We start from the raw sequence: 17975 nt of genomic DNA, 5'->3' as shown, positions 1-17975 counted from the left end.
TCTGTCCTTCCTTCTCTATCTCAACCTCCTTCTCCTCCTCCTCCCTCCCCCTCCTTCTCCTCTTCTTCCCCCCTCATCCTCCTCCCTCCTCCTCCTTCTCCTCCTCCTCCTCCTCCTCCTCCTCCTCCTTCATTGTCCACCTCATCCTACTCCTCCTCCTCCTCCTCCTCCTCCTCCTCCTCCTAATTTTTCTTCCCCTCCTCGTCCTTTTCCATTCGTCTTCCTACTACTACTTCTCTTCCTCCTCCTCCTTCCCCTTTTTTCATCTCCTCCTCCTCTTCCTCCTCCTCCCAATCTTCTCTTCCTTGCATTGGCAGGTGCGGGTTTAGTTGCCTACCCATCTCAAAAATGAAGCCCAAACCGTTCTTTCTTTCTTTCTCTCTTAAATTATTTATTTATTTACCTATTATTTTTCATTCATTTTTATTTCATTTTTTTATTATTAAGTGGTTTTGGCAAGAATAGTCTAATACTCAAGAATTACTTTACCACAAATAAATGTGACCTTAACATGTCAAACCGCCCTAGAAATAAGGGTCAGAGATAAAATCTTTTATTATTATTATTATTATTATTATTATTATTATTATTATTATTATTATTATTATTATTATTATTATTATTATTATTATTATTATTATTATTATTATTCCGTGGTCTTTGTCCACGCCCAGTATGACGCTTTATTTCTATATATATAGATCTGCCATTGTTCTAAATATATCTATGCGCTACCTAACCGATAATGATCAATAGTAATCCTTTCTGAATAGGCACAAGCACAAGGCTTGGTTTGGCATAGGGTCCGGTCCAACTACCCGTGCTGCCAGTCTAGAATAAATGCAACGTTCTTCGCGTCCAAAACGGTTGTATGCTATTATGAAACCGGTCAATACGTGCTCGATTCGTCTTTATTATAACAATTTACGACCAAGCTAGAGGATGAGGTCAGTAAGCGTTGCCCCACCACAAAGTAAAGAGCGGTGAGGGCTGCCTGAAGTCTGGGATTGTTTTATTGGTTTTCAACATTTATCACACTTTCCGTCGGATCAAAAAGACCTAGCAACCCAATCACTACTGGGTGGACAGAGGAGGTGGGGAGCGGGGTGGGTGGATCAGAAAAAAATCTTGACTTCACCTGGGATTGGTCTTGGTCTCTTTGCGTGTGAAACGAGTGCTCTACCAACTGAGCTATCGGGATCTCCTAACCAAAAATAAACCCCTGAATCATATCAAACATTCAGGACAAACGCTTAACTATATTGCTGTAATGTTGACTTTATCACAACTTGGATAGAATGCAGCACTTTCTCTCAATTGATACAATGGAAAAGCAGCTTGGTGCAAAGACTAATTTTAACAATTTGCTGGGAACACATCCAGAGTTGCCAAACTTAGATTAAAGAGGTTATAAGCACTCATTAGATAAATAATATTAAACGATGATGCTCAGATTTGTATCCACATCGAAGTACTTCATATGGCAAACGGGGGGGGGGGGGGGGGGGGGGGGGGGGGGGGGGGGCAGCGTGGCTCAGCGGTACGGTCTTTTCTTCGTACCCAAAAAAAGGTACCGAGTTCGATCTCCCGTCGCTGCATTGTGTGGCCTTGAGCAGGTCGCCTCGCCCTAGCTCAATTTGCGGCGCGGCACTGCGGCTGGGGCTATTCATCCCCTAGAGATAAATTTCCCCTAGGGGATGAATAAAGGGAAATTTAATTATTTATTATTTGTTTATATCCTTTTTTTTATTTAACAAGCAACTAAAAATCGTGAGCTTCAATATAGTTTTGATTACAATAAGAAAAAGATCTGGAAAAGTTTGTATGAAATAGTGCCTGACAAAGCAAGAAATGAAAATACAAGAAAATTACCATTCCAAAAACAAAAATTCTGTCTTCCTCGATGAGGAAGAATTTCTTTCTCGGTAGTTTCTTTTGGTGAATAAGGAAAATTACCCCCTTCCCCCCCCCCCCCCCCCCCCCCCCCCAAAAAAAAAAAGAGAAGAAAAAAAACGGAGGTTCTACCACCATGCAACATAATAGCAGTATCTTTCATTATTCATCCCAGAGAGAGAGAGAGAGAGAGAGAGAGAGAGAGAGAGAGAGAGAGAGAGAGAGAGAGAGAGAGAGAGAGAGAGAGAGAGAGAGATTTACACTGCTTTTCAAGATATCTTAATATTGATGTCTTTTTTTTTTTGGTCTTGTTTTGTTTTATTTGTGTGCAATGTTACAAAAACGACTTTTTGTTACATCCTCAGATGGATGATTTAAGAGAGTTAAAATTAGTCATTCAGAGCATTACGCCCTGGAGCCAGAGGTTTTCCCGGTTTCTGTAGCGTGAATAAATAAAATTATGCTGGGATTGCATTATGTTACTGTGCATGATAGATCAAACCGGAAGAGAAGAAACATAAATAAATGAAATTTAAAAAAGCAAATCAAGACAAATGGTTGACGTGTTTATTTACATATTTATACACAAGAAATGGCACTGTGAGGTATTATACTTTTTTTTGGTACATAATATGAAAAGCATACAAAAACATGTTTTCTCTCTCTCTCTCTCTCTCTCTCTCTCTCTCTCTCTCTCTCTCTCTCTCTCTCTCTCTCTCTCTCTCTCTCTCTCTCTCTCTCTCTCTCTCTCTCTCTCTCCTCTCTCTCTCTCTCTCTCTCTCTCTCTCTCTCTCTCTCTCTCTCTCTCTCCTCTCTCTCTCTCCTCTCTCTCTCTCTCTCCCTCTATCTATCTATCTATCTATCTATCTATCTATCTATCTATCTATCTCTCATTGTTTCTTTCTCTCCTTTCTTTCTAAAAGTTGGAGCGATACCTTTGACATTCGTTTATCAGTTCAATTTCCACATGAATAAGATACACGTTCAGCAGTTGATGCAAAAGCCAGATAATATAAATTGTATATTACACTGAACCAAAGCACAGATCGAGAGAGAGAGAGAGAGAGAGAGAGAGAGAGAGAGAGAGAGAGAGAGAGAGAGAGAGAGAGAAAATCATTTCCGAAAGCATTATTCGTCTGAGGACCGAACCTAAGGCTTCTTCATTGTCGGACAGATGTATTGCTATGCTTTTGGGGTGATTTTCTTCTTATATTTTTCTCCTCCTCCTCTTCCTTAACCGGTGTAGCACGCCAGAATGACTCTATCGCCAAAAAGACTCTAGAGTTAAATTGGCGTACGCGATACAAACTCTAGAGTTAGCCTCGCGGCCGCGAGACTAGCTCTAGACAGTGCCTCGCGTACGCCAATTTAACTCTTAGAGTCTTTTTTTGGTAGTCATTCTCCGAAACTACCGTGTCAGCACTAGATTATTTTAATTTTTTTTTTTTTTTTTTTTTTTTGGAAATACTGTGAATTCATCTCTTACTTTATGAAGCTATCGTTTTGTACTTTTTTTTAATTAAAAAAAAAAATATTTTGTCGTTAATAAGGAAAAGTCAAATGTTAGGATGGTTTCAAAAAAAAGACTCTAAGAGTTAACTTGGCGTACGCGAGACAGACTCTAGAGTTAGCCTCGCGGCCGCGAGACTAACTCTAGAGTGTGCCTCGCGTACGCCTAGTTAACTCTATAGTCTTTTTTAGTAGAGTCATTCTCGCGTGGTACACCGGCATTGAACTATACGCACCCTCTCTTTATAATTTTTTTTCCTGCATCAGTGTTGGTAACAACGTTCGTTGAGTTGTAGGATATTCTTATTTCACAATTCACTCAAGCAAACGAAAACAATGGCGAAACACTCAGGATGAAGACCAGAATGAGGAGTGGAGAATAATTATAATATTTTCATTATTTTAACAGGCTAATTGACTTTTGTTGTTGTTGTTGTTGTTGTGTTATTCGTTGTATTACATATTATTTTTATTAACACATTTATATGGACAGATTGATTTTCCTACTTGAAAAGGCTAATCTTTAATGTGTGTCTGTGGTAGGAATCTTTGGCAAAAAGTTCGAGCTTGGAAGAATCCGACAGTAAAAATTTGAGAGCCCGGCGCACACTGGTCTGGTACAAGATAGTAATTGGTTGAGGAGGTGGGGGGGGGGGGGGGTGAAGCAGTATGATAAAATGTGTGTGTGTGTGGGGGGGGGGGGGGGATACAAAACAAAAATAATCTTACAAATCAATCTTCTTGACTCGGGATCAAGGCATCTGCATTCTAAACACCGGACAGGCTTGTTTCTAGTACCAGTCCACAAAGGTTACTCTTTAGTTGGGAGTTAAGGTGACTTAATGCTTTTATTTTCATAAAGAATATTATGCAAATTATGCTTTTAGCACTAGAACACTATTGAATACGGGAAGAAAGAGACTTTAAAGTATGCGTGAGGCTCCATAATGCATTTTAAAAATAAATCAAGTCAATTTTCTTGGTGCTCTTTTGAATCGGCAGCCGACTGACACACACAACTGTTTACTTGCTTAGACATCGGTGACAACATATTATTTACCTATGTTGATCATAGCGAAATGCATAAACCGTGTCCACGTCATTGCCAAATCAATGTGCCATGTGCCAAATTGTCATATTATAATCGTTACACATACAACAAACGCTCTAGTTGTTCAACCTGCTATTTATACTATTGGTAATTTGCGTATATGCGAAGGCGATATACTGAATTTTTAAAAAACAACCTAGGTCCAGTTAGAAATGGATAGTTGTGGCAAAGGTTTGCGCAATGCACATCGCAAGTCATTTCTCACAAGTGTCACATGATACGCAAATTTGGGTACGAGTAAAATATCATGTGACAGAAATGTAACAGTAAAAATCAGAAAAGGCCTATTTCATAAAAACGAAAAAATTATTTTTGAAATTATTTTTTTTTTGATTATTAAAATATGAATGATCTCGAAATAAAAGGGGTCTGATAGGGTAAATGATAATAATAAAAATAATAATAATAATAATAATAATAATAATAATAATAATAATAATAATAATAATAATAATAATAATAATAATAATAATAATATAATAATATAATAATAATAATATAATGATAATAATAATAATAATAATAATAATAATAATAATAATAATAATAATAATAATAATCCAAGTAACTTTTGGAAAATATTTTTATATTGCCATGTTGATGGTAGGTATGTGTTTTGGTAAAATGTTCGCCTGCTATGCCTGTCAGATCAATTGTGCCAACACACAAAATTATGAGTAACCTTAAACGTTTATTGTCTATTAGACGGACTTAAATGAAAAACTAATCACCCGACTGGCAGTCTATAGACAACTTGTCCTTAAAATCGACCATATCCAGTCCTTGTCATATAATCGCAAGATAATGATGATATTTTATGAATAAATCAGAAATTCGATTATATGTCCATTAATATTTCAGTTGATTGAGATACGGTCAATGTGTTTTCCAAATATATGAGGATGTTGGGAAATGGAACGCCGTAGATATGATGGAAACAATGCTGAAAATTCTAAATTATCCGGAGTGTTAACACGTAGCTTCCTGAAATCAGCGAAACGAAATTGTAGAAGCTACAAGTATTATCTCGAAAGTTATCACGTATATTCTTGAAATCAGCGAAACGAAATTCAAGAAGCTACAAGTATATTATCTCGAAAATTTAAAAAGCCGTATATGAAACATTGTCAGACAAAGCAGAAAGAAAAAATAATTCCAACAAATCAGCTTTGCACACCTTTTAGATTTTTGTCTTACAGCAGTACCAGGTCCCTGGTTGTCACTTTGGATTGTCACGAGTGACAATGGAATAAGACATTATTAGGTTGTAACTGTTTGAAGTGAATATTAAGTCTAAAAAAAGTGTGGACTCTAAAAATTACTGAAGAAAAATGAATAAAACAGAGCTTCCAAATATAAATTACAACAAAATACTTAACATTGAACGCTTTTTTCTCAAACCCGTACTTCAAAATACGGTATTTCACTATTGGTCATCTGGTCCCTCCTCACATAATACCGGTTTGAGAAGATGGGTAACATTTATCATGCAGTAATGACAAGTACACATTTTCAAGTGGATTATCATTTCCATGTACAACAATGGTTTTGTGTCAGTTTATATCTACTTTTTTTCATGTTGAAATATTCAATAATCGGTCTTTGGAAAAACTGAGATGATGACATGTTTATATCTGAAATAAAATTAAATAATTAAAGTAAATTTAATTAAATTAAAGCGAATCTAAAGTTAATTAAAATAAAGTTTAAAAAAAAAAGATCTGAATAGTTGTGCATGAATCTGACAGACAAAGCAAGAAAGAATAACACAGAAAAAGAGGGGGAAAAATATCCCCAAAAATCAGTCTGTCTCGACAGTATGTCAGGGATGGTTTTTTCTTTCTTGAATTTTTTTCTTGCCTTGTATGGCACTGTTTCATACACATTTTTTTCAGATCAATGGAATAAATAGCCAGTTCAGTTAGATATAATTTTGTTTGATAAACGTCTTACTTTTTTTGTTCTTCAATTATCCAGTTGCCGACTTTTCAATATTTCAGCATGTATTTTTTTTTTACATTTTAAATCAATAATTTGAATTTGCCATTTATTTTGGTCATGAATGGAGAGGTAATCACAATTTATTCACATTTTACTGTTTTCATTAAACCAATTTAGCAGCACCTTTTGTTTTCAACATTAGTCTTGGAATTCAAAATTCCATGACAATACTCAGTCAAATGACAACCAACGTTTCTGTTCACACGACTTGTCGCATAAAATGCTCAAGAATATCCTCGTAATGTACTCCATTCCATACTCTCGGCGAATCATACACATATCGAGTGGGGCGTGGGGCGTCAACTTTTAGTATATTAATATATAACCTGATCTTTTTAACGTTGTACGATATTCTCGTTCAGTATTGTCACCGAAAACCAAGCGGGGGCGGAATTTGCACATTCGCATTTGAAATAGAACTCACTAAACTGTACGGTGTTTTAATCCTAAAGTAGTCCGGATCTTCATCATCGTCGTCGTCCTCATCTTCTGAATCTTCAGCCGATGAGCCCGAACTAATTTGACTCTGATCTCGTGAGAATTCTTCTTGAAACACGGCTAAATTTCCAGATGGTCTCAAACGTTTTTCCCATTTCAATTTTGTATGTATAGGAGGCAAAGGCATCGGGGTTCCCGTCTTGCCCTTGGTTGGCGATTCACGAGAGTTCGGCAGGAAAGGCGGTTCGTCGCCTTGTTCACTGTAGTAATCGGAGAAAAAGTTTGCCTCTCTCTCTAATTTGTTCCTAGAGTAGTCGAGCTGATTAGTTGTCTCTATGTTCGATCGCTGTCGACGCATGTAGAAATCACCCTTGTGATTTCCGATAGAAGGAAGGACTATGAACTTTTTCTGAGACACCGGCCTTTCTTCGGGCATAAAACCGTCCAGTGGCTCGATGAGTTCTTTTGGTTTAGAGGGGAAGCTCGTCGAAGGGCGGGACATGAGAAAACTCATTTCTCTCTCGATGTCTTCCATAATGGCCCCGCGGCTTGACGGCTTTTGGCTGGCGAAACTGGTCGTTGGCCGCGGAGCAACGTAAGTGGAGCTGGGCTCTTCGTCGTACATAGCCCAGTTTTGCATTTTCTCTCTGAAATTTGATTTATCCGGTTGACTTGAGAGGATGGACGCGTCTCGCATGAACAGAGTGTTAGTGTCTCGGGTTGAGGGCCTTTCTGTACTGAGGTCTGTTCCCGTGCTGATCTCAGAGCGCTGGCAGATATCATAGCTCTGCCGACGCCCACCGCCTCCGACGCCCGTGTCGGACCATTTTCCTTTAGTGGTATGGTGAACCATTGTTTGTTTTTTGTGGAAGTCAAGACTGGCGTTTAGTGAACTGACCACAGAACTGGAATCCATGAGAAATTGAAAGAAGAGTTTGCTGATGCTGATGAATGATGAGAGGATGATGGTTTTGGTGAAATGAATGAAGGGGTTTGGATGTATTAGTGTGGGCTGTGGATAACTGTGTTCTGGCTATTTCATTTTATCATGTGATTTTCCATATCAAGTCAGTTTCGTCTTCCATGATTTCCGATGTCATTTTTCAATTTTTTTTTCTTCTGATTATAAATGGATATCCACAGCGCACTCAGTTCCTTTTCATTCTTTTTTTTTCCTTTGTTTCTACGTCCACACGCGTGTTCTTATTTTTTGAATGAATAAGTTGTTTTCCTCTTTAGTTTACCTCAAGAGTGACCTGAAAGTGAAAAATGAGAAAGATATATAGTCTTAGGGATAATGGTCCACATGGTATTCCTCAATTTTATTTATAAACTTTGTTATCCAGTATGTCTGCCGACCTTCAGCAAATCTGAAATGTGATCCTGTGTCGAGAATGGCGAAATTTTGCTTGTATTTTGTTTTCCGCTCTTTCTGACACCCTGTTATTCACACCTTTCAGATTGTTACCTTGCCTTGGTGCCCGTTCCCAAGTTTTTCATCAAATATATTGTTAACATTTATCATTACACCAACGCAAAGAAGAAAAAAAACAAATAAAAGTAATTTCAAGTGCAAATATAATGCGACATTTGGCAAAGTTTTAACATGTCAGAGTATGTTTTAAAAAATATTGGTTACCCTACACGTTGTCAATGTTTCGAATAAAGAGGGAAATGTTTATACGTGACAGTAATTAAGATTTGTTTGTTTTTTAAAGATTAATTACAGTATTGTTTAAAATGTTAAAAGGAATTAACTTGTCATGTTTCAGACTTTTTAATTTTCCATTACAAATGTATAAACCTCTGAATTTGTACTTTGTTTTTGAATACGTTTACTAACTGTGATTCAACAGAAGAGTGTGTTGGGGTTTGTTTTGTTTTCCACTCACGATAATCCGTCGTCGTTTAAATTTCAGAACACCTTTAGAACTAGAACAACTTTAAATGTACATTGTAATCCATAATATGTACACGCACTCAATTTGGAATGCCTCTTTGTTTTCGATAAGAAAACGTCCTCCACGTCAGTCAGTCGTGTCGTGTACTACTCTAATTGCTGGCCACTAATATTTTTGACGTTAAGGCTTCCTATCGATGGATATAACGATTGATTATTTGAAGCCTATAGAGGATTATCGGCTTAGGACATGACGTTCCAGCTTTTGATTTCGTGTCCCAAAACAATCCGGAAACAAAGGCGGTATTTATGTCGTCAAAGACGTTTGGAGATTCTACTTTCTTTCAAGAGCGGATTGAGTTGGATTGCGGTTTTTGCGCTGCTCGACAGATCTGGAAAGTTTCGCCAAAAATAAATGGTAGTTTTTTTGTTTCCCGATGAAGGATGATGATTCATCAATCTTCTATAGTAATGTGTATACAAACAAGAGTTAAGGTTCGGTTTGAATTTGTAAAAAAAAAAAAGAAAAAGTTGCTTAAATGCTGGGGTCAAAAGAATTATTTTAAGAGTTTGGGGATTTTGAGGAGAGATTGAATTATTTGAATACGACGATATTTGTTATAGCCATGAAATGGGATGCGAGAAAGAAATAAAAAATACTAAGATAAGGTGGTAAAAGTAAAGTTTAGTTAACTCGCTCAATAAGTTTGCTGAATGCCGTAAAATTGACTGATTCTTTCCTCATTTTTTAAAACTTCATAATATGTGTTTCACGTGGCCACCATTTTTTGGATTTGTAACGGGTCAATAGAAAGTTACATATATCAATTGTTTTGTTTGTTTTTTTTTGTTTTTTTTTTTCAAAAACAATGTCTCCGCTCGATTTTACACAGTCGGCTCACGGATTATGGGCGGGATAACTAAACGTTACTTTTACCTAAGCGGAATTGTCAAATTTCTGAGAGTCAGTTTATGAACTTTATACTTTGCAGGAATCAACTAATCACGCTATGAAATGTCCGTACTTTGCAAAAAAAAAAACAAACTTACACTTACTTCAAAATCAATACAATTACTCTATTGTACCAAATTTCGTGTAGGGTTTTTTGTTCTGTTAGAGTTTCGTTTTGTTTTCAATTTCGTTTCTTAAATATGAGAAGGTGGCTTTCAAAGCCAACTATTTTCATCTTTCAGAGAAAACGGCAATTTTTTTGTCATTTGTTTAATGATTTAAAGAGGAAAATACTTTTCTTGTTTGCCTCCCAGAATAGTTACACGAGTGATTTTATACTTCAGATTTTCTGTTGATTCTTAGGTGTTCCAGTAGATTTTTGCGTGAGAACGTTGACACATTTTCTATCGGGATGTTACTTGACAGGTTTTGAAAAGTCACCCAATCTTATATACTCGTTTATAGCTAATCATTATAATATAGAAGAATCTTTTGTTGCATGTGAAAAATGTCTTGAAATGGCAGTAGTATGTCCTTTTTGATTGGATGTTAGCATGCCTGTGACCTAGATTTGTAAAAACTGTAATGTTCCGAACTATGAACACTTGAACCTAGAGACACCTCATGCGCCGAGCAGATACAAGTAAATGGCAAATGGACCACATGCTGTTAGATTTATTATTAATTGTCGGTTGTTGTTGTTGTTGTTTGTTGTTAATAACACGGCATCCACAAATATGTGATTTTAATGTTATACGTCTTGGTTGATGAGTGCTAAAACGTATTTTTAACTTTAAAATAACTCCATTCGTTCTTGTTATTGTTTGTTTGTTTTTATCTGTTTGGTTGTTTATCTTAATGTCGTACTCCTTTTTAAAAAATGTTTCAGCACATTACATGTTTACCGTGTCATAAATTTACTGTTAGATTTCAAGATTATAGCTTACCCGCTTTAGATAATACCTGATTATTGAGTAATCGACCAGTTCGTATTGAACAGCTCGAATTTAGATATGACCTCGTCCTACAGAGATAGTCCAATGAATTTTGATACATTGACTGCCGTGAGCATTCGTCTTCCTGGTTTTATTTATTATTTTTTTTTGCTCTGTTTTGTCTTCTTTTTGTGTGTGTGTGTGTGTGTTTTTTTATTTTTTTTTTTTTGTTTTTGTTTTGCTGTGTTTTTTCTTTGTGTGTGTGTGTGTGTGTGTGTGTGTTTTGTGTTTTTTTTTTGTATTTTTTTTTTGGGAGGGGGGGCGATGTTTTGTTTTGTTTTGTTTCTAAATTATATAACGTTCCATTTCATTGGTGTATTGGGTGAATATCAACCATAACCATGTTTCTTTCCAAATTATTTATTTGACACTCACTTTTGATTCTTGATAAAAATCGTCTTTTTTTCTATACAGTAAAAAATTCCACAACGCAGAGCTATTAATTGACATTTTCCCGAAAACAAACCAAAAAAAAAAAAATAAATAAAAAATTTGAGATGCCACTAACTTGCTGATAAACAGTATGAGAAATAAAGCTTCTTTAGATTAGAGAGCACGGTCTGGCCTTGAATGAGCCCAAGAAATATGGAGAGACGGGTTTCTTTACACAATACTCGTCCGACTCGTCCGTCTGTTTCCCTTGAGCCAGTCGTTTCTCACTGCTTGAGCTCTCAAGTGGTGCCGATCCAGGCCTGACAAGACGTTCTAATCATTCCTGGGGGCGAGATCAGCTTTTCTAGGACATTCGTATAATATCGTGACAGCCGATGTCTCGTGTATTTTAATCTATGTTTGGTAACAATCTAGGTGTGCACTAGCAAACCTCTTTGGCAAGGGCGCATATAATTTATTATTGTGCATATTCTTCTTCTTCTTCTTCTTCTTCTTCTTCTCTCTCTCTCTCTCTCTCTCTCTCTCTCTCTCTCTCTATATATATATATATATATATATATATATATATATATATATATATATATATCAATCTATCTATCTATTCATCTCAATCTCTCTCTATTTATCTATCTATCTATATATCTATCTATCTATCTATCTATCTATCTATCTATCTATCTATCTATCTATTTATCAGTCTGTCTATCTCTCTCTCACACACACACACACGCACACACTCGCTCTCGCTCTTTCTTTCTTTCTTTCTCTATCTCTCTCTCTCTCTCTCTCTCTCTCTCTCTCTCTCTCTCTCTCTCTTTCTCTCTGGGTGGGGATCCTGACCTCCCATAGCGGGCAGGGAGGTGCACACTGTGTCTTCTATCCCCTTATATCTGTTCTCCAACATGCTTTCTGTCTTTGTCTTGGAATGAGATTACTTGGTTTTTTTTCCTGGCCCTGGTCGGAGTCCTGGCTGGGAGGGAAACAGTCAAATGCATAGTTATTGTTTTGGGAGATGATATTTTTTTTCCTTGTAAATCATCTCTCTGTTATGTACTAGTATATTTGTTATTTTTTAATGTATAATGTAAGCATTTGAGTGTGTTCCTCTTTGTTGGATTTTGTTCTTGTGTCCGGATGAGACTTATAGGTGATCTCAAACTAAGTACATTGGTGATATGCTCTTGGAATCTACATCTGATCCCTATTTGTTCCCAGTTCCCCTATGTCTTACTTTCTCTTGGATGCCTCAATTGTAATTCTAGAACTTTTTACTATCCCATGTTCTTCCTTTTTACTGGCGCTGATATAACCTAAATGTGTTGCAAGCGCCGTTTGCAAGCGCCGTAAAACCCTTAAAAACAAAACATCCCTCTCTCTCTCTCTCTCTCTCTCTCTCTCTCTCTCTCTCTCTCTCTCTCTCCCTCTCTCTCTCTCCTCTCTCACTTTATCTATCTATATATATATATATATATATATATATATATATATATATATATATATATATATATATATATATATATATATCGCGAAGTTCCAAATTTCAGAGTTTTTGCCAAGATGAGGGTCATTTTAATCGATCGATATTTGAAGGACGAGTTTTCTAGCCAAAATTTGTAATGTCTTTTTCCAGAGTACCACACTAAACCCGGGATAAAATCAGGCTCTGCCAATTGAACAGTTGGAACTTTATGTCATTATAATATGGTCACCTTCACGTAATATAATACAATTCAGACAATACAATACTTTGAGCAACAGATCTTTGTAAGAAACCATGCCAAAAACTGTCACTAACTGAATATTATGCTCATCTCATCTTTTTTACCATTTGTTTCATGGAATATCACGTGCCAAAGTGCTGAGTTTTACACTGCCTCAACCCGCGAGGCTACGCTTTACACAAATTATGCGATTGTATGTACTATATTTATTTTGATCAATATGTGCAATGTGATTGCACTCTAAGGATTAACTAAGTACGAATAAAGCAAGGTCTATATCTGCCAAGCTAAATATTATGTGGTCAATTTTCCCCTTTGCTCGTTCGTTCACGCTGGGGGTATTTTCGCCTAAGCAGTTTATTAAAATCCATTATGAACTTGTCAATAAAAGTCCAGCTTTTATGTAGAGAAATATCCACTAAATGGGCTCAAAAGTGCTTTACGCGGAGTTCCAAACTAAGAGCAACATGTAGAACGAGATATGACGCTTGTAATGCGCTACTAACAATCCTTTTTCGACAGAGACATCGCTCTAGTCGGCTAGGTATTCGTTTTACATCTAAGTACGCTAAGATAATGTGAATGTGAGTAAAGAACTTTTTTCAAGGTTTGCACTTTTCACCGTCCACAGCGGGATTCGAACGAAGGACCTTTAGGCTTAAAGATGAGTGTCTTTCAAAAAGACCCAAAAAAAGCCTCAAGTATATTTCAAAATATAATATCATGGAGATCAACCAGGATAAGATAGACCTCACAAGTCTCATGCGAATCGTTTTATATTGTATTTGAAGCCTATGGTGAATGTTTGGACTTACAACAGGTCAAGTAATAATATTACATCATACATGCGTTGGGATTAAGTTAGGATTTCTCCCGGGGGTATTCAACTTGGTGCCAAGGACTAATGTGTTCCTGGTGGATCGAGCTTGTAACGTCCACGTGAGCAGGGTGCAAACGGGTTTATTAATAGATATTGGGCGGATGTAAATCACAAATTATATTGATGGGGGGGGGGGGGGGGGCTAAAGAGGGAAAATTAATACAGAGAGAGAGGGAGGGGGAGGGGAGGATTGTGGGAAGGAAAAAGATGATCCTCTCTCTCTCTCTCTCTCTCTCTCTCTCTCTCTCTCTCTCTCTCTCTCTCTCTCTCTCTCTCTCTCTCTCTCTCTCCTCCCCCCCCCCCCCCCCTCTGTTCTGCTCTGCTGTTTCAGGTTCTTTTCCGCATAGTATACATTTGGGACAGGCGGAAAGTCCCCAATGATGAACCACCACGACATCATCCCGAAAAACTTGCCATACGTGGGCGCCCTGAACGGCCCGCCCGGATATTCATGAACTTAATCGGTGCCCGAATGGCTTCGGCTATACCGGGCCCACGCTACGCAATTAATTGTTCCTGGTGCTGCTACTGCTTTTGAAGCCATGGAGTATGGAGCTCATGAAGCCCTTTCTCAAACTAGATATCTCTCCCGCATCCTGTGAAAGCTGTCAATCTATTTAACTTTTATTTTCCAATCAATCTGAATTCTTCTATTTAGTCGGTTTTAAATTCAATTGAGCTATATCTCTCATTATAAAAAAAAGGATTTGTCAAAGTTAGACACCGTTTTTAGACTTTTATTTAAAGATCATTAGTTGTTGTTTTTTAGATCATAAGGTGTTACTAGAATGTAGTTGTCCCTCAGAGTCGTTAGGCGCATGGAGTCGGAGTTAGTCCCGGTTTCTGAAACGTGAAACGGACAATTTCAGTTACCCTTTGGATAGGACGCTAGTCTACAGCAGCAAAGTACTTTCAGCTCTTACAGACTCAACTACCCAACCACTGCTGGGTGGACAGTGGATCAGAAAAAATAATCTCGACTTTACCGAAGATTGTTCTCGGTCTCGTTCTTCGCATGTAAAGCGAGTATTCTGCCAACTGAGCTATCGGGGCCCTCTGTTTAACATGAAACACTTTCAATTTTTTTTATTTTTGACATGTTCTGAACGAAACTTTTGCTTTTGGACTTTTTTTTATGAGATAGGTGAAAATATGAGCTTTGAAAAAAAATTGAAGAATAGCTTATCTTTAGAATCGTCCACATAAGTAATCGGGATCGTGGATAGCTCATAGGTAGAGTCACGCTCTCCTCGGACAGGCGGAGTTGTCGTACCAGTAAGATCGCGGTTTCATCGCCGCCGCGAAATTTTTATTCTCTATTGTATTCCGGCACTTTCCTACTCACTTCATTTCTTGTTGTTATCCACATAAATAAGATCATCATCATCTAGTCAGCTGATCCTGCGTAGGACGTTGCTTCCCGAACTTTCTTGCGAAACAGATTACGTGATTACGGTTTTCCGCCAGTCTACTTGCTTGAGTTGTTGTCATTCCCTGCCATTCACATATATCTTGTTCCCAGCTTCTTGTTGGTCTACCTTTTCCTCTCTTGTTGTCTACCCTTGTCTGCAGAATGTGCTTTTCTAATGATTCGTGGCGAGTCGTATGGCCAAAATAGTTCAGTTTCAATTTCTTTACAGTTTGAAGAAGAATTGGTGATTTTATTCCGATCCTAAATAAGATAAGTTCCATAAAAATGTGTTTAAAAATAAATAAATAAAAAAAAGAAATAATAATAATTTTTATTTGTCTCCCCCTGGACAGGATTTCTGACCGTGGTGGCGGCATACCAGCTAAAATTTCCAAGAATGTCTTCGACTACAATTTCACCACCAGCGGCACGTTGGTTAGTGACAGGGCGGATGGCGGCATCTTTGGGAATCTCATGGACTCGGCCAATAAAGGACCAACGGCTTCAAAGATGCACGGGTAATACATCAAAAACGAAAAAAAAATCCTAAGGCATCCTCTTTTTGTTGTTGTTTTGTTTTGTTTGGGGGTTTTTTGTGGAGGGGGGGGGGGGGGGGTTGGTCTCAAGTTTATTTTCATTACCCCGACTTTCGTCGTCTTGTTGATGTTGTTGCTTTTCTTATTGTTGTTGTTGTAGTTATTATTATTATTATTATTATTATTATTATTATTATTATTATTATTATTATTATTATTATTATTATTATTATTATTATTATTTGTTGTTGTTATTATTTTATTTATTATTATTATTATTATTATTATTATTATTATCATCATCATTATTATTATTCCTCCTTCCTTCTTTTCCTTCCTCTCCTCCTCCTCTTCTTCTTCTTCTCATTTTTCTGCCTCCATCTCATCTTTATCATCATCATCATCATCATCATCAAAATCATCATCTTCGCCATCATCATACTTCCACATATTTTGTATTAGATATTGAAATCCCCACTAATATGTTATTGTCTCTCTTTTTCAAGCAAAAACTTTTTACGGAGAAATAAATTTTGATTATTCAAATGAAGAAAACTCCGTTTTTTCCCATTTTGAGTTATTGAAGATTATATCCTCTAAGATGTCTTATTTGGTCTATTATTTTACCATATTTAAACTTCAAATCCACACAAATCTAGGGAAAATCTTGTGCCTAAAATAAATGGTTAAAATAAAGTTTACATTTCAATTTATCTCTTGGATGGAAAATCTCAAAAAGTAGAAAAATCGACTGAACGAGTTTTGGAAAACCAGCCTTCAAAGTGAATACAATATAACATCTAATAAGGGGGGGGGGGAGGCGAAGTGGCCGAGTGATTAAGGCATTGCACTGTGACCCGGTGGTCCCGGGTTCGAGCTCCTCTTCAGGCACTTTCATTTTTTTTTCCTTGAGCAAGATTATTAATCCCCATTTTGCTCACTTAGACAACATGGGTGATTCCTGTTGACATCAGACATCTTGTTTAATGAATTATCTATTCCTTCGTTGAATGCCTAGGCGACGATGTCTTATGATGTCGTGGCGGAATGGCATAATAATTAATAATAACGTCTAATGAGCTCTTTTTAAGAAATCTGCCCTCTAATATATATTTTTTTTCTCTATCTGACATTAGCTATGGTTTTGGTCTTCCGACATCCCAAGCCTATGCTAAGTACCTGGGAGGCTGTTTAACACTGGAATCACTAGAGGGAATCGGCACCGATGTCTACCTACGACTCAGTCATATTGACGGGGGATCAGAAAGTTTTCGTATCTAACAGAGGACAAAAATATGACCCCTCGTCTCAAAACGGTATTATGTCAGGATGTACCAGATGCTAAAAAGTCAAATTATAGTTAAACTGGTCAAAAATATGAAACGTTGGTATTTAGCACAGTAAAATATGATATTCCTTCTCCTCTATTAGGCATAGAAACTCAACTTAAGCATGATATTTCTGGCTAGAAATTCCGTTTTTAGCATCTTAATCATCCGGACTTAATACCGTTTTGAGACGAGGGGTCACATATTATGACTTTTCACTGACATTGGACAGCAGAGAAAAGGAGGCAGCAGTTTCAGATCTGCCAACAATGATGAATAATTCATAAAAAACTACAAGTTTTAGGCTCTAAGTACTGGACTGTAATGTGTTTGATGTTTTATGGTTTTTTTTTATGCAAGCGATTTATTTTAAATGAAATTTTATTGTCAGAGTAAATGTAGTCAGAGCTTTGAAAAGTTACACGACTAGTCTGAATGCAAATTGATAAGAAATAAGTTAAGCTAAAATGAGCAAAATTTTCTTTACCATTCAGTGCCACGAATTTTAAAGGTTTCAAGCAGGTAAATCAGCTTTTGTCAACAGATAAGTACAGAATTTGTTGTCTAATCAACTTGTTACTTTTTTTTTTTTTTTTGGGGGGGGGGGGTATTTTGATTTTTCGACGAAGATTCCTTTTTGTTTTTTTTGGTGAGATGAGGAGGAGGGGGAGGGGAGCTTCATTTTTTTAAATATTTTTTTGTGTGTGTCTGTTATCGACCTCACAACTTTTACAAATAGATTTGTAAGCTATAGTTATTTTTGGGGCATTTCCTTTTTTATCTCCTAAAAATTACGCATTTTTAAATTTTCAAGTAGGCAGGTCTACCATAAATGTTTTGAAATTTCAAATTTACTCTGGCGATTTCAAGAAGGTGTTCTAATAGAAAGCTTGAGAGTGTTAACTCA

General features: G+C 36.8%; 2 protein-coding genes across 2 annotated transcripts in view; one reads left to right on the top strand and one right to left on the bottom strand.

Moving 5' to 3' along the window:
- LOC144967225 (branched-chain alpha-ketoacid dehydrogenase kinase-like) overlaps positions 1–17633 on the top strand; it is a 51295-nt gene extending 33662 nt beyond the window's left edge. Inside the window, exons 11-12 of the mRNA XM_078904174.1 lie at positions 15558–15722; positions 16877–17633. Coding sequence (XP_078760300.1) covers positions 15558–15722; positions 16877–17021 — 310 coding nt within the window. The 3' untranslated portion in view covers positions 17022–17633. The remainder of the gene's footprint in view (positions 1–15557; positions 15723–16876) is intronic.
- On the bottom strand, positions 6300–8980 carry LOC144967226 (uncharacterized). Its single transcript, XM_078904175.1, has 2 exons — positions 8796–8980; positions 6300–8208 (listed from the first exon to the last, which is right to left on the bottom strand). The coding sequence occupies exon 2, from the start codon at positions 7866–7868 to the stop codon at positions 6882–6884; it is 987 nt and encodes a 328-aa protein (XP_078760301.1). The 5' UTR covers positions 7869–8208; positions 8796–8980; the 3' UTR covers positions 6300–6881.
- Positions 17634–17975: the final 342 nt, after the last annotated feature.

The sequence above is a fragment of the Berghia stephanieae genome, chromosome 3 (assembly GCF_034508935.2).
Source record: "Berghia stephanieae isolate SIO BIC M18660-M18661 chromosome 3, UCSD_Bste_1.3, whole genome shotgun sequence".
In the NCBI taxonomy this organism is placed as follows: domain Eukaryota; kingdom Metazoa; phylum Mollusca; class Gastropoda; order Nudibranchia; family Aeolidiidae; genus Berghia; species Berghia stephanieae.
Note: the sequence above shows the minus strand (reverse complement) of the source record. Positions and strands in the feature narration are given on the sequence as shown.